The sequence below is a fragment of the Palaemon carinicauda genome, chromosome 29, assembly GCF_036898095.1.
Source record: "Palaemon carinicauda isolate YSFRI2023 chromosome 29, ASM3689809v2, whole genome shotgun sequence".
NCBI lineage: Eukaryota > Metazoa > Arthropoda > Malacostraca > Decapoda > Palaemonidae > Palaemon > Palaemon carinicauda.
This window is the reverse complement of record NC_090753.1, coordinates 95,432,727-95,460,161: the sequence shown is the minus strand read 5'-3', so window position 1 is coordinate 95,460,161 and position 27,435 is coordinate 95,432,727. Positions and strand designations below refer to the sequence as shown.

Sequence of the window (27,435 nt, the reverse complement as noted above, 5' to 3'; positions counted from 1 at the left end):
ACAAACACATTTACATAGAGGAGTAACATTACCAATTCTCCAACTAGTGCTAAAAGCTCCTCTTCTTGCTAACGTGCGCAAAATAACAGATATCTTTGGAGCTAAGAAATCTGCTGTCTTTATAAAAAACAAAGGAAAAATACCATTTGGGTCTACACCTCCATAAGCATCAAGGTCCATCAACAGAGCTTTAATCTCACGAGATCGAAAAGCTAAACTAGTTAGTTTAGCCTCAGGAAAACAGGAATGAGGAAGTTCAAGTTTTTCATTACTCTGTTTACTGTCAAAAACATCAGCCAAAAGGGTTGCCTTTTCCTTTGGACAGTGAGTGACTGAGCCATCTGGTTTAAGCAAAGGAGGAACTGTTGCATCTACACCAAAGAGTGCAGATTTAAGGGTAGACCACCATTTATGTTCCTGAGTTGTACCAGAAAGTGTTTCTTTTCTTGTTAAATTGTACTCCTTTTCAGTTGAGGCATAAACTCTCTGAGCAAAAGCTCGAAGCTGAGTATAGTTGTTCCAGGTCAAATCTGATCTGTTACCCTTCCAAAGTTGATAGGCCTCCTGCTTCTCCAAAATAGCACGTCTACAATCATCAGAGGCTATATGGCACTACCCAAGACTAGAGAACAATGGTTTGAATATGGAGCTTTTTCCCTTAACAGAAAAATAGGTAAAACAAAACAAACACTTGAGCTGTAGCTTACAGTCTAGCCTTCTCCATAACAATGCTGTAATTTCAACTGTATTCCGATTATGGTATGATCTTCCTAATGAAGATTACCAAACAATTCTTCTTACGTCACTGTAATTGTTCAGTGGCAACTTTTCTCTTTGTAAGGGAAGAAGAGAGACTTTATTTATGGTAAGCAGCTCTTCTTGGAGGACACTCTAAAATCAAACCATTCTTCTCTAATCTTTGGTAGTGCCATAGCCTCTGTACCATGGTCTTCCACTGTCTTTTGGGTTAGAGTTCTCTTGCTTGAGGGTACACTTGGGCACACTATTCTATCTTATTTCTCTTCCTCCTGGTTTTTATAGTTTATATAGGAGATATTTATTTTAATCTTGTTGCTCTCCATAAAATATTTTATTTTTCTGTTTTCTTTCCTCACTAGGCTATTTTCCCTGTTGGAGTCCCTTGGCTTATAGCATCCTGCTTTTCTAATTAGGGTTATAGCTTAGCAAGTAATAATAATAATAATAATAATAATAATAATAATAATAATAATAATCTGGAGGTTGAATCGGTGAAATTTCAAAAGTCCAAACTTCTTGATTTTTATTTTTATTTAACTTTTAAACAGGTCTCTTTTCATAATCTATATATGACAGAGCTAATGATCTTAAAATATTCTATATTTCTTATTCATTACTTCCCATCATATTATAGTTTATTTATTTCCTTTGTTTAGTTTCCTTATAATATTTGGCTACTTTTCCTGTTTTAGCCAACTGTGGCATCGTGTTTTGCTAACTGTGGTTGTAACTCATCTTGATTGTACAATCAGGCACATTATTCTCTTTGTTTCCTTATTTCCTTTCCTCAAAACATGTGCTATTTTCCTCGCTGAAGCCTTAGGCTTATAGCATCCTGCTTTTCCAACTTGTGTAGTAACCTAGCTAAGAAGAAGAAGAGCAGCTCGCGTATGAATCTACTGTAACACGGCGTCAAACCTTTATATGTGCTCTATAATATCCAATATATCTTTCGACCCATATTAGTGTTTACTTGCCTTTTATCCTCCAGTCTTTGCACTTTACCAAACCTATTAACACTGAAGATATTCATTCGCTTCCTGTACTGAACAGCAGGTATAGATATCCCTTTTCATCTTGCAGGTAATAAGTTGGCCAGGGCACCAGCCACCCGTTGAGATACTACCGCTAGAGTGTTAGGGGGTCTTTTGACTGGCCAGACATTACTACATTGGACCCTTCTCTTTGGTTACGGTTATTCTTCCCTTTACCTACACACACACCGAATAGTCTGGCCTATTCTTTAAATTTTCTTTTGTCCTCGTACACTTGAAAACAGAGATTACCAAACAATTCTTCTTACTGCACTGTAATTGTTCAGTAGCCACTTTCCTCTTGGTAAAGGTAGAAAAGACTCTTTAGCTATGGTAAGCAGCTCTTCTAGGACACTCAAAAATCAAACCATTGTTCTCTAATTTTGGGTAGTGCCATAGCCTCTGTACCATGGTCTTCCACTGTCTAAGAATAAAGTTCTCTTGCTTGACTGTACATTCAGGCACACGTGTATCTTATTTCTCTTTCTCTTGTTTTGTTGAAAGATTTTATAGCTTATATAGGAAATATTTATTTCAATATTGTTACTGTTCTTAAAATATGTTATTTTCGCTTATTTCCTTTCCTCCTAGAGCTATTTTTCCCTGTTCAACCCCTGGGCTTATAGCATCTTACTTCACCAGCTAGGGTTGTAGCTTGGCAAGTACTAATAATAACATGGCTGCCTCCGGGGGGTTAATTTTATGACACTTTTCCTGATGTTCTAATTTCCTTTTTTTTTTTTTACAGCACTGCAATCTACTAGTAACTGCTATTCTCATTCTTGAAGAGGATATGTAAATTAATCAAGTCTTTTTACTTAAAAAAAAAAAAAAAGTTCAGGCGGTCTCGTGTTGCGAATGAGATCCGTTCTTAAATTCAATGGAATTTCATTTTCACCGAAGTTGGATTAATATACACACCATACTGTACGTACATAAATTCATCATATGTATACTTTAAAAATAAAAAAATAAAACAATCCATTGCCATTCATACATTCTGTACTCTATATATGCAAATGCCTCTACCTTCACTAATACAGCACTAGTACACAGTAAATAACAAACCAACTTACTTTTATTCCTTCCTGTGGTTGCCCCACACACTGGAAAGGGGCGTTGTAAGTGGTGAAGGGACAGGCTTATTGGGATGTGGAAGTGGAACATGCTGGAAAAGCTGAAGAGACAAGATTGGAAAGTTGGAGAGAAGAGGAAATGCTGGAGAAACTGGAGGTTGTGTTGAAGCAGCAGAGGTAAAGGGTTAAGGGTCAGTTACATATAAAGGTTTGTTTGGCAGGATTGCATCCCCTTCTCTTCCAAGATCTTGTAACACCTCAAAGCATCCGAGACATCATTGGACAATTTCATAAGCCTTTCCATGCTAGGATGATCTTTCTCACCGTTATCCCTACATTAAGGGGTCGGTTGTCTGATATGCCCTCTTGAATGCCTTCTATCAAAGGTATCCATTTTCACCAAACCTCTTCTTTCCATAACATCCTTCACCTTATCTTGACATCTAATTCAAGGATTGAAATATAGTGATCATGAGTGGGATGTAAATCGGTTGTTGTTTGCGGATGATACTGTATTGATTACAGACTCAGAGGAGAAGCTGGGTCGATTAGTGACAAGGGTTTGGAAGGGTGTGTGAGAGAAGGAAGTTGAGAGTTACTGTGGGTAAGAGTAAGGTTAAGAGATGTACGAGAAGGGAAGGTGGTGCGCGGTTGAATGTCATGTTGAATAGAGAGTTACTTGAGGAGGTGGATCAGTTTAAGTAATTGGGGTCTGTTGTTGCAGCTAATGGTGGAGTGGAAGCAGATGTATGTCAGAGTGAAAGAAATATGTAAAGTTCTGGAGGCAGTGGAGGGAATAGTAAAGAATAAGAGTTAAGAATGAACATAAAGAGTGATCTGTATGAGAAAGTGACAGTACCAACTGTGATGTATGGACCGGAGTTGTGGGGAATGAAAGAGACAGATATTGAATGGGTTTGAGATGAAGAGTCTAAAGGAGTATGGTTGGTATATCAAAAATTTTAAATAATTTTTATTTTTCCTAACATACTTACCGAGAACTACTTTCTTTTAGGAGATCACTGGTTATCTCTCTCTGCGACCAGAGTTTTGAATAGTTACCCCCCCCCCGCTCCGCGCCCTCAGTAGCTTTACCCCCGGCATCCAGGAATGTGCCCCGAGGGTAGGATTAAGGTAGGTCGCTTGCTAGTCGGGTCACCCTCCTCATTAAGTTCTATTGCATTAGAATCATGCTAGTAAGGGAAGAAGGCACTCGGGGAAGGAAGGGAGGGCCATTACCCGAAAGTAGTTCTCGGTAAGTATGTTAGGAAAAATAAAAATTATTTAAAATTTTTGATTTGTTCCAACACGAATACTTACCTTCGAACTACTTTCTTTTAGGAGACTTACACTTTAGGAGGCGGGAGTGCTAATCTGACCCACTGACCCGGCCGTGGAGGCCAACAGGCCTCAGGATAACGGGACCTACCAGAGAGCATAAGCGAGGGTAACTATACAAAAAATTCACGTTAGTGTCTAGGAACTCACCTTTTGAAAACTTCTTTCGACGTGTAGTCGTGAAGAATGTGTGACTTTCTGGGAACAGACGGTACTCCCCGAAGAGGCAAGTAAGCAACTGGGTAGGAGGTAGGAAAACCGTACTTGTGCCTACCGGTCGCTAGTCTTGAATGTGCCTGGGGTTTACCGTTACACCGCTTGGAGGGCGGAGATGACTGTTCCAATGGAGTACCCGTCTAAGGATTTTCTTGAGTAGTCCTTGAGGTAGTGGGCAGTAAAGGTTGACTGGCTCGACCAAGTACCTGCTCGCAGAATTTGCCCTACTGCCATGTTTTTCTCAAAGGCTAAGGAGGTGCTCAGGCCCCTGATGTCATGAGGTCTGGGAGTGCCTGGCACTGCTATGCCAGCTTCCTTGTAGGATCTGGCAATCACCTGTCTCAACCAGAAGGAGATTGTGTTTTTGGAAACTTGTTTCTTATTAATACCTGTGGAAACGAAGAGGCTCTTAATATCCGGTCGGAGATGCGCTGCCCTTTCCAGGTATTTTCTAATTGTTCGCATTGGGCACAATTTTAAGTCTTCTGCATTACCTGTCTTAGGGATGGCAGGAATCGAGAAACCTTCAAACCTTGGGTCCCAGACTGCTGGGTTCTGAGTCTTGGCCACAAAAGAAGGCACGAACTTGAAGGATACTTCTTTTCCACCCTTTTGAGTGAGAGACGTCGTATGACAAACCATGGATCTCTCCCACTCTCTTAGCGGACGCCAAGGCCAGCAAGAAGACGGCCTTGAGGGTGAGATCTTTGTCCACGATATCCTTCAAGGGTTCAAAGGGGGGACGACACAGCATCTTCCGGACCTTGTCTAAGTCCCACTGGGGCACCCTCCTCGCCTGAGGGGGGCAAGACTGCTCGAAGCTTTTGACAAGCATCGCTATGTGTCTCGAGCCCCCCAGGTCGATGCCCTTCAGGAGGAAGACTTGGCCTAAGGCAGCCCGAACTCCTTTTATGGCTGGGATTGACATCCCTACTTTGTCCCTGAGAAAACACCAGAAAATCTGCTATGTCTGGGACAGAGGCCTTAAGAGGTCTAATGTGCCTCTCAGAGCACCACTTCGTGACGGAGGCCCATTTTGTCTGGTAGACCGCGGCTGACGACTTTCTCAGGTATAGAGACATTCTCTTAGCCGGGGAGGAAGAATATCCTCCTTTCTTCAGGAGCCGCTCTATAGTCTCCAGGCGTGAAGACGTAGGGAGAGTGGGTTGTCGTGGAGCCTGAGAAAGTGAGGCTGGTGCAGAAGGTCTGACCTGGCGGACAGAGGCCACGGCGGTTGACTCGATAGGTCTTTTAGATCCGCGAACCACTCTCTCTCTCCGGCCACCAGGGCGCTACCAAAGTCATCTTTAGGTTTCGGGCCGTCTCATCAACGTGAAAAGGGGGAAAGGCGTACACATCCAGATTGTCCCACTTGTGCTGAAAAGCGTCTTCTAAGGCTGCTTTCGGGTCTGGTACAAGGGAGCAATAGACTGGGAGTTGGGCGTTGAGGTTGTTGCAAAGAGGTCAATCACCGGGGAACCCCAGCATTGAATGATGAGCTTGGCTACTTCTGGGAGAAGGGACCATTCTGTCCCTACTATCTGGCCCATTCTGCTGAGGCCGTCGGCCAGAATGTTTTTCTTCCCGGGAATGAACCTTGCTAACATCACCACTTGATTTTCTTCTGCTCAATCTAGAATCTCTATGGTGAGATCGCACAACTCCTTCGATTACAAGCACCCTGCTTCTTTATGTATGCCACTACCGTGGCGTTGTCGCACATCAACGCCACGGTGTTTCCCTTTAGCAGACTTGCGAAGTGTAGGCACGCCTTCTGGACTGCTTCCAACTCCAGGACATTGATGTGGAGTTGCCTCTCCCCTTCCAACCAGGTCTCTCATGCCGTTTCGTTGAGGAGAAGGGCTTCCCATCCCTGGTTGGAGGCGTCTGTGAACAGTAGTAACTCGGGAGGGCCGGTCCCGAAGGGCGTCCCCTTGAGTGAGTTCGACTGGCAATGCCACCATTCTAGGGAGGGTCTCGTGTCTGGAAGGACTGGGATTAGCACCTGCTGTGAATCCGTCTGGCACCAGAGGTTCTTGAGATTCCATTGGATGGATCTGAGCCTTACCCTCCCTTGGGGAACTAGGTTCTCCAATGAGACCAGGTGACCTATCAGCCTCTGCCAGTCTTTCGCCCTCCTGGGGTGTTCTGACAGGAACGGCTGACTAATGTGCCTGAGCTTTCTTATCTTGCCCTCGGAAGGGAAAACTTTTCCCCGAATGATGTCTAATGTCATTCCCAAGTAGTTCATTCTGGTGGATGGGGATAGATTTGACTCCTTCTGGTTGATTACGATCCCCAGATCCTTGCAAAACTGGAGGAGACTTCTCCCTTGTTCCTCCAAGAGGACCACTGAGGCGGAAAGAAGCCACCAGTCGTCCAGGTAACTGATAAGGCGAATGCCTCGTTCGTGAGCCCCCACTGAGACAGCCGTGAAGACTCTCGTGAACACTTGGGGCGCTGTTGACAGACCAAAACAAAGGGTCCTGAATTGCAGGATCTGGGAACCCCATTTCACCCGGAGGAACTTTCGACCCGAGGTGTGGAGCGGAATCTGGAAGTATGCGTCCTTGGGGTCGATGGTCATCATATAATCTTTCTCCCTCAAGGACAGCAGGACTGACTTCGGAGTGTCCATTTTGAAGTCCGTCTTCTTGACGAACTTGTTGAGAGCTGACAGATCTATAACCGGTCTCCACCCCCCGGCGCTTTCTCCACCAGGAACAGGCGACTGTAGAAACCTGGCCCTGGGAGAAGAACTTCTTCCATGGCACCCTTCTCTACCATGGACAATACCTCCTCTTGAAGGGCGGTCCTCTTTAAGGGGGTCTTTGGGAGCTAGTCATTCTGTCCGGTTGGCCGGAATAAGCGGGGGTGGTTCCGTTAGGAACGGAAGTCTGTAGCCCTCCTTTGGTACGGACACTGTCCAAGGCTCTGCTCCTTGAGCCTTCCATGCTTGCCAATGACGTCTGAGGCATCCTCCAACTCGAGGGTTGGGCGGGGATAAGGGCCTCCCACTCTATCTTCTAGAGGGGCGGCCTGATCTGCCTCTCCTAGAGGCGGAGTAACCCGACCTGAAGGAGCTTGAGGGCGCTGAGGCGTTGTGGACCAGGAGGAAGAGGGGGGCCTCTCTCCTCGTAGTGCTGGTAGAGGCTTGGGGTGTCGCGGCACTTTCCGAGACGGACCTCTTATAGGGCGGTCTCCTAGGAGTCGTAGGTCTGGGGACGTTAGCCTTCTTCTTTTTCAAGACCTTCTCCATTATGGCTTCTAGTTCCTTCAGAGGAAACAAAGACTCTCCCCACAGGGGAAGGCTGCGAATGGCTCGCGCCTCCCTGTCTGGTACCTTCCGAGACACCTTTGCCAGAACAGTGTCTTGCTTCCAGAGCACCCAGTTAGCTGTTAGTGCGAGAGACTGATATGTCAAAAACTTAAGGGTTTTACCCCCGGAGGTAAAGAAGTCCCTCAGTAGGCCTTGCTGGTCAGGGTCCTCAGGGTCGAAGGAGGCTTGTACACCTACCAAAGTGGAAGCCCACCAGTCCAGCCAAGAGGAGACGTTTACTAAGTCCCTCGACATTTTCTCCATCATGGAGGCTTCTGCTGGCGAGAAACAGACTGGGGCCGAAGAGGGTATACCGTCTGAAACGCCTTGACTAAGGATGTCTACTGCTGACTCCACCTTAAGGGGCCTGGGCGTGGTCCCGCTGGTACATAGACTTTGCCTTGGGGTCTGAGGCCCTGGAGCAATTTTGAGGACCTCTGGGTTTTAGGGGCCTCGGCATTGCTGGACACTACCTTGCCGACATACTCCTGCTCTAGGACTAGATCTCGGGCTAGAGGAAGTGCTAGGGACGTCTTAGGTTGGGAGGGAGTCTGCATGATCCTCAAAAGGCTTGACTTCCAGGAAAATTCATTCGTAGCCGCAGGTTCCGCTATTTTGTGGTGCCCTCTGAAAAGGCTAACCGCTCTCCTATAGACGGAGTCCTCCGTCAGGGAACCCTCCCCTCCGTCAGCCGAGGTCTCGGCTTGGGGCCGGGGAGCTGGGTTACCGGGCACGCCGACTGGACGTCTAGCTCTTTGGGGCCAGGGGCGCCGTCCTGCCGAGGTACTGGATTTCATCTGCGGGGACGTCCGCACCAGGGGCCTGGGTTAACGCAGGCAACGCTGGTTCAGCGGGGACTCTCGTCCGCCCAAGGGCTCTGGGTGCCGAGGATGCGGTTCCCGTGGGCTGACCCGACAGCGGGAACCGTTCCTTCCGACCCGAAGGCCGCACCAGCTGGGCTGGTTCAGCCAGGCCGCCCGACAAGAAGCGCGTTTCCCCCCGCTGGGCGGGGTGAACCGGAGGCTTCAGGGACTTATGCTTACCTGTAGAGTCCTTCCTACGGCTTGATCTCGAGGAGCCGGGTCACCGGGCGCTTCGGTTCTGGAATACCAGGCACTCCCTTGCGGTGGTACCGGTCTTCCCCGGCGGGAGCTCCGCACCCGGTTCAGGGGTCAGAACCGGCATCGCCGTACCGTCGAGGACTACCGTTCGTGTATTCTCTCTGGGGGACGCGGATACCCGTGGGCTGACCCGACGGAGGGAACCGTTCCTTTAAGTCCGAGGGCCGAACCAGCTGTGCTGATTCGGCCAGGCTGCCCGTAAAGAAGCCTGGTTACACCCGCTGGCGGGGTGAACCGGAAGCTTCGCGGCCTTACGCCTGCCTGAAGAGGCCTTCTCGCATTTCTCCCTGTGAGGGTTATATCTGCGTCTGGAGGATGGGCTTCGTGGTGAGAAAAAACCCTGGGCTGCCGGTCCGGGGAACGCTGCAATACAGACCTGGGAGGCTCCTTCTCGACGAGGCCCTCGGCTGCAGAAGAGACTGAAAAATACGCCAAAGAGACTGGAGAAGAATTAGGGACATTTTTCCCCCACATGGGGTCATCAGAGGAGACGTGGCCTGCTTGCACCAGGACTCCGTCTCCCCACACACTCTCGAAAGTAGCACTTACCTCGAACTACTTCTTAGGAGTTACCTTCTCCACAAAAGACCAACCTCGTCTCCTACTCTGGGTAGGAGAGGGTGGTAGGGAAGCTCTGTCAGGCGAGACGCCCGGCGCTAGTCTTCTTAGGCGAACCCTTCGTCGTCTACTTCTTCTTGGTGCTATACCGCACCCACTCAAACTCCTGGGGAAGAGAAATGGGCACTTCCCCGCAACTGACTTACCTCGTCCCCTACTCTGGGTAGGGGAAGATGGCTGTATAAGAAGCTCTATTCGACGAGGCATCGGGAAGTAAGTGGCGAGGAGAGGCTCGTCTTCCTATGAGCCTCTTGGATGTATTCTTCCTCTTGGTGCCGAAGTGCACTCACTGCACTACATTTCAGGACTAGTAGTCCTGACACGTGGTTGTAGGGGAACATAAGCTGCCCCTACACGGCTAACACAGAGGATAAGGGGAGGAAGAATGATTTATTGTAAAATTGTTCCCTTCAGCTATTAATTCCTTGAAGGGAATCAAGGAATACTGCTCCATAACGCACGACACAAGCACTTAAGGAAATGAATTAAACACTGGGTAAGCACACGGTTGAAAAGTGAACGCACACGAACACTTGGGAAAAAACGCAAGTTGCCACGCTGGGAACACGTGGGGCACAGGACGCACACAAAGGATCGACAGAGATACGAGAGCGAGAGATGTTCACCTCTCGCGACCAGAGAACTTAATGAGGAGGGTGACCCGACTAGCAAGCGACCTACCTTAATCCTACCCTCGGGGCACAATCCTGGATGCCGGGGGTAAAGCTACTGAGGGCGCGGAGCGGGGGGGTAACTATTCAAAACTCTGGTCGCAGAGAGAGATAACCAGTGATCTCCTAAAAGAAAGTAGTTCGAAGGTAAGTATTCGTGTTGGAACAAATCTCTGTTGGATAGGGTTAGGAACAAAGTAGTAAAGAGTGAGAATGGGTGTGAGGAATGAATTAACAGCTAGAGTGGATATGAATGTGTCGAGGTGGTTTGGCCATGTAGAGAGGATGAAAAGGGCCGTCTGCTGAAGAAGGTGATGAATGCAAGAATTGATGGAAGTCCAAGAGGAAGACCAAGGTTTTGGTTGATGGGTGGAGTGAAGAAAACCCTTGGTAACAGAAGGATAGATGTGAGAAAGGGAAAAAAAAAATGTTAGGAACAGAAATCAATGGCAAGCGATGACTGTTGAGGTAGCTGCAGTATGGGACTCACCATATGAAGTTTATTAGTGGTGGGGGACATGACAAGGAGGGCTATGGCACCCTTGCAGTACCAACCAAACACAGATGAGTCTTCATCAGGCAATGAGGAATGATGAAGATAAATTCCCTTTAGATTCTTTTTTTATTGCTACCTCCCAAAATAGGATGAAGTGCTCTGGCAGATAGATAGATATATTACTTGTTAAACCACAACCCTAGTTGGAAAATCATGATGTTATAAAGCCATGGGCTACGGCTCCAACACAGAAAATAGCCCAGTGAGGAAAGGAAATAAGGAGACAAATAGAATAGTGAGTGCTTGAGTGTACCCTCAGACAAGAGAAGTTTAACCAAAAAAGTGGAAGACCATGGTACAAAGGCTATGGGACTACCCAAGACTAGAGAACAAAGGTTTGATTTAGGAGTATCCTTCTCCTAGAAGAGCTGCTTACCATAGGTAAAGTCTGTTCTCTACCCTTACCAATTGGGAAGTAGCCATTGAACCATTACAGTGGAGTAGTTAACCGCTCGAGAGAAGAATTGATGAGGGTTAACTTGCAGCTTGACCATGTACTGACCATATCCTCGGCTGGGGTTACCATGATACAGCCACATCGTTGCCCCAAGGAGTTGACGTCATAAACAGGCACATACACTGCTAACTGAAAAGATATAGCAAAGAAGGGATAACCCAGCCAAGATTGGGTGCTGAGAAGTACATGTGTACAGAACGGCAGCCGAAGTTAAAGTGAAGGTGGAGCTAACCGCCACCCGACTGACAAATGTGTTTACCCGTCAAAAAGTTTAATGACTATCCTAGCTTTGCTGTAGTTATGCTGTCATTAACGGTCGAAGGTTTATATTACGTGTAGGAACTAAAAAACATTTGAGTTTTGCCAGAATATACATCATATTTAAAAAGAATCTGAGCAAAACCACCATAAAAATTAGGCTCATATAAAAAGAATTCTTATTCACAAGAGGACGCAACTTCCAATAATACCAAACCTCACTTAATGAAATGGAAAAGTCTCAGGAAAACATTCTTGCTTTTTTCTCTTTGGATAATGAACTTAAAAACTGTGTTCAAAGGAAAAAAAATATTTATTGTGATTTCAAAATACTGTTACCCTACATATGCTATTTGTAACACAAATGAGATGACTTCCGTCACAAGTATAAAATGAATATTTCACTAATGCAACATTTTTTTACTGAATTTGATGGATCTGAATTAGGATTGCAGAGAAATAAGTTGACAATCTACTCAAGTTTGCAAACAAACTACTGAAGAAATGTAACTGTAGAATATACAGTATCACAAAAAGGGTGATATTTACTTCTTCTCAGCTGTCTTACCATCACCATTTTTTTCTGAATAAATTTAGTTACCAATAAATTCCCAAATTTGAAGCACCAAAATTTAAGAACCATGGGAGTTGATGAAGCCAATATATCTAATGCAGTGTATATGAAACACTTGTTAAGAACTGAAAACCACGCTAAATTTCCAAATTTTATTTTTCAAATATTGCCAAACCTTACCAGTGGGTATTTGTTAGTGAAAGGTCGTCAGGCCTCCTAAAAAGAGCTATGCTCAAAGAGGTTTCTCGATTAATCATCTTGACATCTACGAAGTTTCGGTCTAATCCGGTTTGAAGAGAAAAATACTCCTTGAATGAAGAGGCGATCATCTCTTAAATATAAATCCTGTGAGGGATCTCGTTAACGACAACGTTTGGAACACAATGTTATTTACAAAACCATTCTCATATCCCATCTATAGGCCAGAGATCAAACCTTTATTATCAGTAAAGGTCAGTGTTATGATGATTAAAAACGCTGGTCTACAAATGAGATGGCCCTTGTGATACTGTATTCATTACCTGTATCTTTAATATTGGCGCCATGCAGCGAATAAGACGTTAAGTTATATAACCGTTAAAAAGTATAAAGACATGTTAAATCTATAAAAAATCTTACAATATTTTTTTCAAAATTCTGAATTTTGCAATGAGAATGGCAAAATTATCAGGTACTGTACATCATTCCTTTGTAATGCAACTTATGCACGACCTCCAACTTTAGCTACAAAAGAAACTCAAAGGATAGCCGGGTTACTCGCCCTAGGTCGGCAAGACTGGCGATACAGTTCCTTTCCCCATCCCTAAATAAAAGGTCTAAATGGATCAAAACATTTGAAGCCACTTGATAAACTCCCTAATTATTTCTGATTCCTAAAGCCTGTTCAAGTTCCGCCCGTTTCTGCTGGATCTTTGAATAGAAGTAACGATTGACAGCCTCGTGTGTCCAAGGTTGGAAGTAGTACTGGGCTCTTCTCTCTTCTTCTGGATTTCCGACAACGTCCGTCATTGTCTTCAAATCTCGGTTCTGCAAAGAGCACGCAGACAATTTAATTAACTTACAAATATAAAGTTTGAGATTGAACGTATAAGAAGGTCTTAAACTTACAAACACACACAGATACCAATTCCAACTGAAATCATAAACCTGATTTTGTATCAAAAGCGTATTACAGTAATGAAGTACTGTAATAAAACAACATATAATTTAACCCTTTTACCCCCAAAGGACGTACTGGTACGTTTCACAAAAGCCATCCCTTTACCCCCATGGACGTACCGGTACGTCCTTGCAAAAAAAATGCTATAAAAATGTTTTTTTCATATTTTTGATATTTTTTTTTAGAAAATTCAGGCATTTTCCAAGAGAATGAGACCAACCTGACCTCTCTATGACAAAAATTAAGGCTGTTAGAGCAATTTAAAAAAAATATACTGCAAAATGTGCTGGGAAAAAAATAACCCCTTGGGGGTTAAGGGGTGGAAATTTCCAAATAGCCTGGGGGTAAAAGGGTTAATGCAGTAAGCAAGGCAACAATTGCAATATAAAACTGGACTATTAGTTGAATTTGGCAGCTGAAGACCATAGGCATGTGAGTTAGGAGAAGCCTATCCTAGGAAAAAATGTAACAAATTTCGAATTATGAACAGTTTCTTGGAACTTATTACGTTTGTAAATTGAGGACTTTCTATGTTGTCTATCTAATAGTGCCATAGCCTCTGTACTATGTTCTTCCACTGTCTTGGGTTAGAGTTCTCTTGCTTGAGGTTACACTAGGGCACACTATTCTATCTAATTTCTCTTCCTTTTTTGTTAAAGTTTTCATAGTTATAAAGGAAATATCTATTTTAATGTTACTGTTCTTAAAATATTTTATTTTTCCTTCTTTCCTTTCCTCATTGGACTATTTTCCCTGTTGGAGCCCTAGGGCTTATAGCATCCTGCTTTTCTAAGTAGGGTTATAGCTTAGCAAGTAATAATAATAATAACTCAATGTATATACTCACTTATACCTCACTGCCATCATTTAAAAACTTGCTTAAAGTTACACTAGTTTGATATCAAAAGTGGATGAACACAATAGAAAAAGACAAAATTCCTCCAAAATATTCCCTTTACAAAGCAAGAAAGATATTGGCACCCATAAAGATAATTCCAAGTGTTTGCATTAGACATATACATTGCAATTCCAAAATTTAATAACAATAAGTTGGTATTAACATTATAGAAATTCCCCTATCATAAACCAACAAAGTATACTTAATTTTGTAAAAGACTTAAGCCACTGCCTCTTCGTAAGTTCTGTTCATCAGAATACTTGGCAACTTTAACCACTCATGTTAATGCTGTCATATTACCCTATTTCTCTCTCATTATTTATCATCTGCCCTGACATTTTATAATACACAGAACTGTATTCTAAAAGTTTTATATCAGCTGTGATAAGATTGTGGAATGATCTTTATAATCAGGCAGTTGAATCGGCGGTACTTCTGAAGTTCAAACTTACAGCGAATAGTTTTGCGTTGAAAAGTTGCTGATATAATTCATAGTTTACATATGACAGATCTATTTTAACATTTTTACCAATCTTAAGATATTTTGTATTCACTATTCATTACAGCACTCTTACGTAGTTTATCGATTCTTATTTTTTTCCTCGCTAGGATATTTTCTCTATTGCAGCCCTTGGGCTTATAATATCCTGTTTTTCGAACTGGGGTTGCTGCTTAGCTAGTAATAATAATAATAACAACAATAGCATAAAGGTGTCAAACGTACCTGTGATATGAGCCACTTCTGTATGAACTGTTGAGGATCTTTGGCAAAGGACAGGTAGAACTCCCTGTTAGTCTTGAGAGAGTTAATCGTCTCAACAGTCTCGTGAATTTTGGTGTCCAGAGTCTGAATGTCTTGCTGACTGTTTGTACTCAGCAAGAAATTATTCATCTGCGTCTGTTGGGAAAAAATTGACGGGGAAATTAACAAAACTTAGATTGAACTAGGGCTATTACAACAAAAAGAAAACATTCCACGAAATAGTCCAAAAGAGAAATGAAAACTAGCCAGAACTGTCCTGCACCAGATTTATCAAACCGGACCTGCAAACCTCTCAGAGCGACTTTTCTTACCTTTAAATTGTCGTCCACTTCCACATCAATGTCGTAGCAGGAGGTCTTCTTCTGATCCGCCCCTTCGACGGATATGGTATGGTTGATTATGATGGGATCGGGGGGAAAGAGGAGCTGACTTAAGCGACCAGGAATTTCAGCAAACTTCATCCTAGGCACGCCAAAGATCTGAAAAGTCATAATCTCTCATAAAATATACAAACTATCAATTAGCAACTAATTCACTGTTGTCCTTTTCTGGATACATTCTAGCCCAGTTAATCATTTTATTTTGTTCTCTAACAATGTATGGGTATTACATAAAGGAATTTTTCTAGTCCATAGAGTATCAACTACACACAACATACACATAAAAAACACCTACCTGTTCTAAATATTTATCACAATTGATGTATTCCCTCTCGTGGGCATCCTGTAACTTGTGTGTTTTGATGTACTGCCACAACGCCGTTATTATAACAGGCCGTGTCTGGGTGTGCACACCCAAGAGACGAGCTAACCTCGGGTCTAGTTTGAACTGGTGTGGTTGATAATCAAGCAGCAACAAAATTGTGCATCGGACATTCTTGTCCCCAGGGCGCTTAACCTGCCGAGAGGAAAATCACTTGTGTTTAAGAACCTACATAGAAAACATGGGATTGATTTAGTAAAAGAATCAAGCTTTTGGTAGACAAAAGATTCAAGCTATTGGTATGCAAAAAATTCAAGCTTTTGGTAGACAAAAGATTCAAGCTTTTGGTAGGCAAAAGATTCAAGCTTTTGGTAGGCAAAAGATTCAAGCTTTTGGTAGGCAAAAGATTAATTCAAGCTTTTGGTAAGGCAAAAGATTAATTCAAGCTTTTGGTAAGGCAAAAGTTTCAAGCTTTTGGTAAGGCAAAAGTTTCAACAAAAAATTCAAGCTTTTGGTAGGCAAAAAATTTAAGCTTTTGGTAGGCAAAAGATTTAAGCTTTTGGTAGGCAAAAGATTCAAGCTTTTGGAAAGGCAAAAGATTTAAGCTTTTGGTAAGGCAAAAGTTTCAAGCTTTTGGTAAGGCAAAAGATTCAAGCTTTCGGTAAGGCAAAAGATTTAAGCTTTTGGTGAGGCAAAAGATTCAAGCTTTTGGTAAGGCAAAAGTTTCAAGCTTTCGGTAAGGCAAAAGTTTCAAGCTTTTGGTAAGGCAAAAGTTTCAAGCTTTTGGTAAGGCAAAAGATTCAAGCTTTTGGTAAGGCAAAAGTTTCAAGCTTTTGGCAAGGCAAAAGTTTCAAGCTTTTGGCAAGGCAAAAGTTTCAAGCTTTTGGCAAGGCAAAAGTTTCAAGCTTTTGGCAAGGCAAAAGTTTAAAGCTTTTGGTAAAGCAAAAGATTCAAGCTTTTGGTAAGTAAAAAAAAATTCAAGCTTTTGGTAGGCAAAAGATTCAAGCTTTTGGTAGGCAAAAGATTCATTCAAGCCTTTAGTAAGGCAAAAGTTTCAAGCTTTTGGCAAGGCAAAAGTTTCAAGCTTTTGGTAAGGCAAAAGATTCAAGCTTTTGGCAAGGCAAAAGTTTCAAGCTTTTGGTAAAGCAAAAGATTCAAGCTTTTGGTAAGGCAAAAAATTCAAGCTTTTGGTAAGGCAAAAAATTCAAGCCTTTGGTAAGGCAAGAAATTCAAGCTTTTGGTAAGGCAAAAGATTCTAGCTTTTGGGGGGCTGAATTAAAAAACAATATATTATTAAAAGGTGGTTCAAATACTAGCATAATTTTAGCTTATTTTCCAGATAAGTGTAACACAAACCTAAGGGCTATGTTGAATTAAAAATCTAATCCAAGTACATAGGTTCATCTATGTTGCATTAAAAAAAGGTTCACTGGTTTTTCAAAAGAAGTGTTTTACATTACCAATAGAAGACATGACATGGATAGACAAAACCTTTTCATATTTCTTTTTATAATCATTAGCTTGAATAAGACCAAGTCTTTTAATCAATTTAAGATATCAAACAATACAGCACCATATACGAAGAGAAATATTTTTGCTTTAATAGTTTCCATCTTTAATGACTGTCAAACCTTTTCCCACATTTCCAATATATTTTTCAACCTTAGTTTGTCAGTTCATGCAAGTGTCAAATGATACTAGTAACCTCACACTTTCTAAGGCTTCAAGACTTAAAACATTCATACAAGTAACAATGAAAACTATAAACATAAGGTTGAACCAAAACAAAGTAACATGTGGAAAGTTTCCTAAAAAGTTATAGATCCTAAAGTAATAACTTCCATTTCTAAAAAAAAAAAAAAAAAAAAAAAAAAAAAATTCATATTAGTGGTTAAAATCTTCATCTAACACAAGACTTAGATCTCCAACAACAAGAGCATTAACATTCCTAAAAGAGCAAAGTGCACTAAACTTAAATATAAAGAACATTGTCAAGAATATGTAGTGGTTTGCGGACTGTGGCTAAATCTAGCACACAGACTGCCTAGTGTCCGAATGCTGATCACACACCAACGTTCACTACATGATGTCCTTCTTTACACAAATAAACTTACCTGAAAACCATCAGTTTCTTGTGTAGTTGTTGTTCGATGCCACTCCACAAGGTGGTTGTCTGGCCCGTACAAATCTTTATCCAACTCTATGACCAGAGATTTGAAAAAAGACGAGAATTTACGCTTCAACTTACTGGGATCGTTCTGGAAAGAGGACGACAATAAAATGAGCTGCAGTTAGCTACCTGCATGGATATTTAGTATCGTAATTGAAAGGCCTTTACCATGTTGTATCCAGTGACTGAGTTACCACCATATTGTTGCTGTTTTTATATGGTAAAATAACATGAGAAATTTCACGACAAATAGTTACAAAATTCATGCATCTATCGGAAAATTATTACAGTATTTCTGCATAAATGAGTCACATTTAGACGCACACAGAACTCGATCATATGATTTTATCTTAAATGATGACTGAAAGCGTAGATAGAAATGATATAGAAGACACAAAAAGGATGACTAAAGAAAATTACTGTAGTACCAACTACAGTGGATGATGTACGATAATTCACTGCTGTGATGAAACTACCTCTCTTCTTATGCAATTCATGAGGTATCAAGCAAAGTAATATCATCAATTCTTCATTAGTAATATGAATTACTCTATAACTTGCATAAAAAAACATGCCCTGTCCGTTCATCTTGGGTATTAAAATCCTCAATTATATGCATTTTTATATTTGAAAAAAGCAGGTGCTTTCACACTTTTTTCAAAGCTAGAGTGCAAAAGCTCCTGCTATTTTTAAACATACAAACGCATATAATTGTGAATTTCAATAGCCAATGAATTACTCTCCCGGTACTTTGTTATATGTATTATTCTAGTTCAATAATAAACTTTCAAATCCTCGAATAAAAAAAAGTGAGCATAACTTTACTTTTTCTCCTTTTCAACTACCTTGAGAAAATAGAGATTTTGTACAATGTCAGCTTGCTAATATTCCAACACTGAGTCGTGCAGTGGGGGTCCAATTTACAGGTGGGAAAAATACAAGTGGTAGCAGAGGTTTTTTGTTAATATCATTATCACTTAAGCTAAAACCCTAGTTGGAAAAGCAGGATGCTATTAGCCCAGGGGCTACAACAGGGAAAATAGCCCAGTGAGGAAAGGAAACAAGGAAAAATGAAGTATTTCATGAGTAACAACAAAATAAATATTTTCTATATAAACTATAAAAACTTTAACAAAACAATAGGAAGAGAAATAAGATAGAATAGTGTGCTCGAGTGTTCCCTCATTGGTTTACATTTCACTTATTCCCTTGGGCCTCTTTTCATCCTACTATCTACCTTCTTAAAAGTGGTCTTGATGCTCCAGTTTATAATGATAAATGTGAATGTACTAATGAACATGTGAACTAACAACAGATAGTGCTGGAAGAGTTCAATAATAGACAGAAGCTTGAAGAGACCAACCTTATGATCTTCCAACAGTCTCCCCTCAACACGCAATTCCCAGGAGGCCACGGAAGCATCGTCTCCTTCGGTGCCCTCCGCTCTAGCTGGATAAAATGTGTTGGAGATGAAAATTCGTAGCTTTTTCTTCACCTTCATTGGTCTTTTGAGGGCTTCCTGTTGGGAAAAAATGCAAGTTATTTACACACAGTATTGGCAAAAATTCATTAAATCCATCCATATACCAAGGCACTTCCCCCAATTTTGGGGAGTAGCCGACATCAAACAAATGAAAAAAAAAAGGGGACCTTTCCTCTCTATGCTCCTCCCAGCCTGTTCTTCGAATATGTAGAACATCAAAAGTATTAGATTAATGAATTTGTACCACAGGGCCTGGGAGATCATTCAGCAACCATGTGTAACTGGGCAAACTTTCCCCAGTTGCATCATAAAGTAAAGGTTAAGATGTTGGGCAGCAAGATGGAAGAAAGGATGCAGGAATGGAGGTATTGTAGAGGGCTAAAATCTGAATGCAACTAGATGAAAATATGGTACAAAGTCCCTTAAATTAATGCCTACAGTATATAGCTTAACCCTTTTACCCCCAGGCTATTTGGAAATTTCCAACCCTTAACCCCCAAGGGGTTATTTTTTCCCAGCACATTTTGCAGTATATTTTTTTTAAATTGCTCTAAAAGCCTTAATTTTTGTCATAGAGAGGTCAGGTTGGTCTCATTCTCTTGGAAAATGCCTGAATTTTCTAAAAAAAAAAAAAATGATCAAAAATATGAAAAAAAAATTTTTATAGCATTTTTTTGCAAGGACGTACCGGTCCGTCCATGGGGGTAAAGGGATGGCTTCTGTGAAACGTACCAGTACGTCCTTTGGGAGTAAAAAGGTTAAGGTGCACTGAAGGTATACTTTAATTGGTAATAAGATATGAAAATCAGTTTTTTCAAGTAATTCATATTTTCCCAACTATACACACAAACCTGAGTCCCTAAACCCTTTGAGCCCCTACCAGTCATCCAGGGCAACCTCCCCTTTTTATTTCAATATTTGACTTGACTCATCCCTACACAAACAAATGTACAAGACAAGACTTTACAACTTTACTTATCATACACCTTATTAAATATCTTCATTTGATATATGTAACATATTTTGAAAAATATTTTTATATACGAAAATAATAAAATCAAGAGGAAAAATTGGCGTGCATGTCATTTGGCAACGTGGGAAATACTGAGCTTACACTCGACATATATTACATCTTATGGCGATCAAAGGGTTAATAGCAGTATGAATTTAGCTGTTAAAATTCATAATGAGGTACAGTAGTTACTGGAAGTAGCGGGGGAAGACCAAGGCCAATCCCAGCTCACCGAGTAGCCACTTTGACCTTCACATAGGACTTGTAGGACAGAGTCAGGTTTGTATAATTAGGATAAATTCACATTACTTCTAAAAATTTTATTTGTTCTTTCACAAATAAAAACCTTTGTCCTTTAATAGATTTATCCTTATGGGGAGGAAGCTCCTATAACCAATTTGGCTGATTTAAAATCCTGATATGTCAGACCACTCATACCTAAGGATGAGAAAAAGTGCTAATTCTAATAAACCACCTAGGTAGGTAGTAGGTTGGCCAGGGCACCAGCCACCAATTGAGATACTACTGTTGGAGAGTTATTGGGTCCTTTGACTGGCAAGACACTACTACATTGGATTCTTCTCTCTTGTTATGACTCATTTTCCTTGTCCTAACACATACACCCAACAGTTTGGCCTATTCTTTACATTCTCCTCTGTCCTCATACACCTGACAACACTGAGATGTAGACTCTAGCCGTGTCATCATCTGTAGAGAGTTTAGGGTTCCCCGAGGAGACGGAATACCAGCTTCTCTAAGGGAAGCAGATAATGTGACTTGGCTCTGGGGTTGCCCCAAAGTTAAATCCATGTCGTGATCCTTTTCAACTTTGTCTCACAAAAGAAGGGAGGCAGAGAATGCTCAGAGGCAAGACTACCAGAAATAGAAAGGAGAGACTGAGCGGATTCTTAGACTTCGAGAAAAACCCTGAAGGAGAAGAATCTCACTAAGACTTCTTCCTTTTCTTGTCATACTCTAGCTACTGGGAGGACAAACAATCCTTCGCCATACTCTAGCCACTGGGAGGACAACCACTCCTTACACTCCTCACAGGGCGTGGTGACTGCCTGCAGTTATGAACCCTGCAAGAAGGGTACAAAGAATGGGGATCTATTGGTTCTACTCACAAAGGTTACACACCTATGGCCAGGAACCCCTGGCCTAGATTGCATGCCCGCATGTGGTTTCTCCATTTGCCAAACACAAGATAATTTGAAATTAAAAGAAATGTGTAAAGAAGCCAAGATTGTTAACACCATTTTTTTACTCAGTGGCTAAAATCAAAGTTACTATCAGTGAGCTGGCAGGGAAGCAGGGCTCTTGCTACATGCCGGTAACTACCTACAGCTTTGCTTCCAACTTTGCTGAAATCATACTCCTATTAAAAGACAAAGGTTCGTATTTGTGCATGAACTAGCATTTTCCTTGTACGTATTCCGACTGGCTCATGGCAGTTTGTAACCATTCTTGTTTTTACTGTCCCTTATGAATGTGAACAGGATGACCAAACCTTTTGTGACCAAGATAGGTAACCTTAAAAACCCAGTAACCCACAACCTGGTCCCCAGTCCTGGGCTACGGGCGTGTTACTCTTAGCCTTGACATCAATGCCCTTTTTGCATTTCCATGCTATCTTTCAATCATTACCCGGCATAAAACATTTTGCATTAATAAAACTGGTTACTGAAAACTATAAGGAACTTTGTAACAGTAAACAAAATAACTACAGTATATGAGGATATCAAATCTTTTCACTAAATTCTGTTATGATAAGCATAAAATTGATAACCAACCAACCTGGATGTCTAGTCTCTTTCTCATAATTGTTGCATCTAACTTCCGCTCAAAGGCCAACAGATCCATATATGCCTGACTTTCTGGAACCAGGTCCCGCACCTGTGGGGGGAAAAACAACAATGAAGACAGACAAATTCTTCCAGGTTATTTATTATCATTAAATGGAAGAGATAACCAGCCCAATAAGTCAAGCTCGATTCTTAAGCAAGGTTTACATGGCCAAACAGTTCATCAAACGTGGTTCGACAAACGAGTGTTTGAAGTGATGTTCGAACGTGTGAACGGGGTATTTGGTTATCGTACACGTTCGTCGAACGGCTCGAAGAAAATTTTCTCGCCCGACTTTGGTGGGCGGGGCTTCACTATCCACAAACCTAACGCATTTGTGGCTGACTCCACCTCTTCGAGTCGTTTGACAAGCAAGTTTGACAACCGGGTTTGACGAACCGTTCTGCCGTGTAAACCCAGCTTTACAGAGGTGGCCTGATTGAATTTAGGTTGAAAAAATATTTACTGTATATTAATGCTAAATAAATGAATAAAATAAAATACACGTTAAACACCATAGATAAAAAATTAAATTGAGGTAAAAATCTATGATAAGAGATATTTTCATCTTATCTATAAATTTTTTTTTAAAAAGGTTAAAATCCTAAACATAAATGAACTGGGCTTCTTGGAAACACTATAATGGTGGCTAATGGTGGCAATGTCCTTTTAGCTAATCAGGGTCTCACAAATTACTGAAGACGTAGTTGCATAAAATCTAATTAAAAGAAATGAAATTAAGAAGAGTTATGCAATTACTTAGGCTTTAATTAAATTTCAATACAATACCATTTATTATTAACCAAATGAAAAGATATAAACCACATACCTGACATGCCTATAAATAATCACACACATCTTACAATAATGAACATGAAGACTTCTGTTACTCTAAAATGCTCACCTATAGTATAGGATACGTTTGGAATTCAACCTTTGAAACTCAAAAAAAAAATTAAAACTATTGATTTACACTAAAAAAAAATTATGGTAAAGACACCTTTACAAATTAATACAACCATAAAATCATGAACTTTAAGACAGACTGTCCCAAATGGGGTAATTAATAGTCTAGAACCCTACTCAAACAGAACAAAGGAAGTACAGTACCTTTTGTGGTAGTATCTTTTCCGCGAGCTTCTTCTTTTTCTTCGAACTGCCGTGATAGTCGCTGGAAGCGCCACCCTGCCCTGAACTTGGAGGCTGATTAGCACTACCTGCCCCACCACCTCCACCGCCGCCACTGTTAGAAATTCAATTTGTTTTAGAATGTACGCATTAATCAAACCGTGGTTCTTCCAATAGCAAATGGGTAACAATGTTCCACACTCAAGGAAATGCCACCTACCCTTTAGAAGAACCAGAAGAAGCCGGGCGCTTTGAGCCAGGTGTTGATGGAACAGTCTGTCTGACCATTCCTCCCGAATACTGCTGGGGACCAGGTCCAGGAGGACGTGGCATACCTCCTGCAGGGGTACCACCAGGCCCGCCCATACCTACAGGAGGGTACTGAGCTCTTTGCACATTCATTTGCTGTAAAATATATAACAGTATAGTATAGTTTTAGGGTGTCATTACAGCGATATCAAATATCATAAAGGCACTGAGAACTTTTAAATCTAAAAGCATATGTACTCATGTTCATGCAATAATAATATTATTTTGCAACACTATACAGTTAAAAACCTAGCATGGATTCAATTACAGTACAGCACTGTACTCAATGCTGCCTAAAGAATAATGTTTGTACAAGCTAATAACTTTTTACGGTACAATAGATAACAAGGAGTCTGTCATTCCCGAGTGTCCTTTAAACCTTAAAAAAACTTATGGTGCCTCCTGCCACCACACCTAACCTGGCCTACAGGGCTAATGTCACTGAGAATACTGGGCCATATTCTTTTAACCAACCTTGTATGCAGAGTCCTTGCCTGACCAGGCGTGCTTTGCTCATCATACCTAACCTGCCCCAAGTACCTGTCATATTCACTATACGGAATATCCTCAAATTACAAACTGTTTGTAACTTAAATTGTTGGAGTTGAATTTTGTTATATTTTGACAGAGGGTAGGCATAAACCACATTCCCATGCCTACAATTTCCAGCAGCAAAAATCCACAAATACTGTACTGTAGTCCCGTTTCATAAGAAAAAAAAATTTAAAAAAATTCCCGTTACTGCAAATATTGTTTAAATTACTGTATTATACTATACAAATATATTTCCTCAAAAAGGCCCATAAAATAAACAAAGGAAATATAAATGAAAAATTATATTTCTACCAATACTCATTGGCCCTTATCAACGTGTACTTTACACCTTGAAGAGGGCCAATGTGTATTGGTCGAAATATAGTGATTCATTTATATTCACTTTGTTTCTTTTAAGGGCCTTTTTGAAGAAACATGACAAACTTTTCGATTACATTTATAAGTTAGGCATACAATATTATTTTATTATAGTATCTCATTACTCTATAACAGTATACAAACTTTTAATACAATATCCGAGATTTATGATTTCAGTTTTATTTTTGTTTGTATCTCCGAATGTTTGCAAGTTAAGGACCTTCTGCACTATGTCACAGTGCAAGGGTTGCAGTCTTTGCTGTCCACACTATTTCTAATCTCTGGTGAGGGTTCTATTTCTTCAGTTATGAATGCTCTCCATAGGATTAACACATTTGGCTAAATGGAAAACCTCTTGATATCTTGAATCACGAGGGAAAGGCCGTAATCATGCATGAGGCTACTTTATTAATTGACGATGTTATGTGGAGATCTGGTATCAAGAAAACTTACTTCTGTTGAGAAACTGTTCTACTGAAAGTCATCAAATTGCAGTATCGATTTTGATTACTGAAAGGAAAGCCCTAAATTTTTCCTACCTGATCAAATACTGAAATATTAAATCTAAAAAATTTTTCATGAAACTTATGATTTCTTCTCGTATAACACTTTCGGGATGTACGTATGAAGATAGTCATGTCAAGTAACTATTTTATTTTCAACACTACGAATGTTGCAGTCTATGGGGGGTCGCAGGGGGCTAACGTCGAGTAAGTGAGAATGGGCACAGCTTGTAGGTTAGGTAGGGAAATTTAGGTTAGGTGTTTCAAGCAGACGGGAGGTCCTGCTCTCGTTATACAAAGGCAATACACTAAAGCACAACAGCAGACCGCGGTACAGAAATAAGGGGTTGTCTGCAGATCAGCGGATGTCAGGCATACAGTATAGGATCTAATAACCAGTATAGTTTAGGATCTAGCAAGGGAATGATATGGAGGCGAAACCCTACCAAACTAAGTAAAGTTGCGGGGTGTATGTATGTTACCGACCACCTACATGTAAGATGACAGCCGACTAAGAATACGGTAGTGTAAGGGGGGTCGCAGGGAGCATAAGCCCCCGGCCCGTTAGCTATGTATGATAGCGACCACCTACATGTAAGATGACAGCTGACTAAGAATACAGCAGTGTAAGGGGGGTCGCAAGCCGCCCCCCGGCCCGTTAGCTATGTATGATAGCGACCACCTACATGTAAGATGACATCCGACTAAGTATATGGCTGTGTCAGGGGCGACACAGGGGGTCGTAAACGCTCCCCGTTAGCTTTGTAGGTAAGGATACTGGGGTAGTTTGTAGCGCTACGGCCACCCGTCCTAATTTGTTTATTATCGCTCCCACTGTTATCTTGTATAGAATAAGATCGTTTGGAAATGATCTACGGATCTTAAATATGTGCTTAAAAGCACACTTTTATGTTTTTTGCCGAAAACCCTAAATTACCTGAAAATTTATATGTGGCTCGAGTTCTTATTCCGGCCACGAATCTTCTCGCTCCCGTAGTTCAAAAAACTAGCTGTAGATGGCGTTACGATAGCGATAGCACCGCTGTAGTGACAAATTACCGAACTAGTCACGGCCGCGGTACTTTTGAAACGACCCAATGAGACCCCACTTGACCTGCGGATTAGCCTACGGGTATTTTTTTGCCCAATCAGAATACAAGAATTCAAAAATCTCGATCATACCATACCTCACACGAAGCACGCTCATTCTTTCTAGTGCAGACACCATGTCGTCCGGTGCTACATCTCGTGTTTCTGAAGATATCATTAATTTCGACCAAATTAACGACCCTACTTTTTTTCAAGTGTTCAGTTTCATGGCCACTAACAATTTCAGTGATTATTTGTATTTCAAAGGCCTGTTAGGTGATTTTTCCGGTCTGTGTTCTACTTACAATATCGGCGAAGTCACTAAGAAGTACGACGGCAAATCAAGAACCGGTGAAAACACGTACTTTTGGCGGTGTAATTATCACAAGTGCCGGAAGAAGATTAGTTTGAAACGAGTTTTTTTGAAAAATCCCAGTTGTTGTGCCAGGATACTGTATTTTTATCCTCATTCCGCCCATCGAAAGTCAGAAAAAAGATCGTCAGCGCGCCTCCCGAAGATTCGGAATTCAGCGATTTTGAATATTAATCATGTAAGTACACATGGATTTCAGTATCTAACTATGTAGTTAATTATATTGTTGTGTAAGGGGGGGGGGGGTCCGGGGGACACAGCCCCCCTGGGTAAAGACACGGCTTTTAGCATAGGTTAGGTGGGTTTTTTAAGTAAGCTTCTCCCGCCAAAATCGTTTTTAGAACGACGGCCACAGTTCAGAATATTCCCGTTTTCTACGAACTCGATTTTAGAACGACGGCCATAGTCCACCCCACTTTATAATATTCCCATTTTCTATGATTGAAAACGGACCTGGCCGTCACCCTACAAAGGCTCCGGATACTGCTTGAAGGTTAGGTTAGGGGGAATGCTTAGGTTAGTTGATGACCATCCTCTATGTACACGAAAGGAACTGGCCGAGGATACACAAAGGCTCCAAAGTTGCTTTAGTCACAGGAATACTGACATCCTACCAACAACTCATAGGTTCCTACGAATCGTAAGCTAGCAATGGTTATCATACGAATCCTTCCATCTTCAAGTATCAAATACTCCTTCGTTAGGATACCGGTTGGTCTTACTGTTCACATTCGTAATTTATCATCTGCCCACAGAAATTAATTCAGAACACAAAACACTAACCGATACTGACAAAAAATCAATAGGCAGAGGCCCAACATCACCAAAAGTCACTGAAAACTTGAACTACGGGAGAGGGAAAATGAGTGTAAACAAAGGCCAGATTCGTCCAACGACTAGGTGGGGGTCAGCTTCTTAGGTCAACTAAGGCATTTCCTCTCTATACTTACTGGATATGTTTGTTGTGGATATCTCATAGGTGTTCCCTGGGTCCCTTGAGGAGGCCCAGGGTACCTTTGAGGGCCTGCATTGGGTGCTCCTGGAGGAGGCGGTGTGCCGGGATACGGAGGACGCGTCGCCATTTTTCCTAAT

General features: G+C 41.5%; 2 protein-coding genes across 2 annotated transcripts in view; both read right to left on the bottom strand.

The window, feature by feature from the left end:
• Nucleotides 1-12,542, bottom strand: part of LOC137622731 (protein Star-like) — a 27,493-nt gene extending 14,951 nt beyond the window's left edge. The window contains exons 1-2 of the mRNA XM_068353324.1: nt 12,519-12,542; nt 11,211-11,294 (exon numbers count right to left, since the gene is read on the bottom strand). Coding sequence (XP_068209425.1) covers nt 11,211-11,294; nt 12,519-12,542 — 108 coding nt within the window. The remainder of the gene's footprint in view (nt 1-11,210; nt 11,295-12,518) is intronic.
• LOC137622873 (brahma-associated protein of 60 kDa-like) lies at nt 11,718-27,435 on the bottom strand. The gene is made up of 10 exons (XM_068353445.1): nt 27,294-27,435; nt 23,378-23,562; nt 23,140-23,272; nt 21,982-22,080; nt 19,053-19,208; nt 17,634-17,777; nt 15,493-15,714; nt 15,129-15,296; nt 14,779-14,952; nt 11,718-13,023 (listed from the first exon to the last, which is right to left on the bottom strand). The coding sequence occupies exons 1-10, from the start codon at nt 27,423-27,425 to the stop codon at nt 12,853-12,855; spliced, it is 1,584 nt and encodes a 527-aa protein (XP_068209546.1). The 5' UTR covers nt 27,426-27,435; the 3' UTR covers nt 11,718-12,852.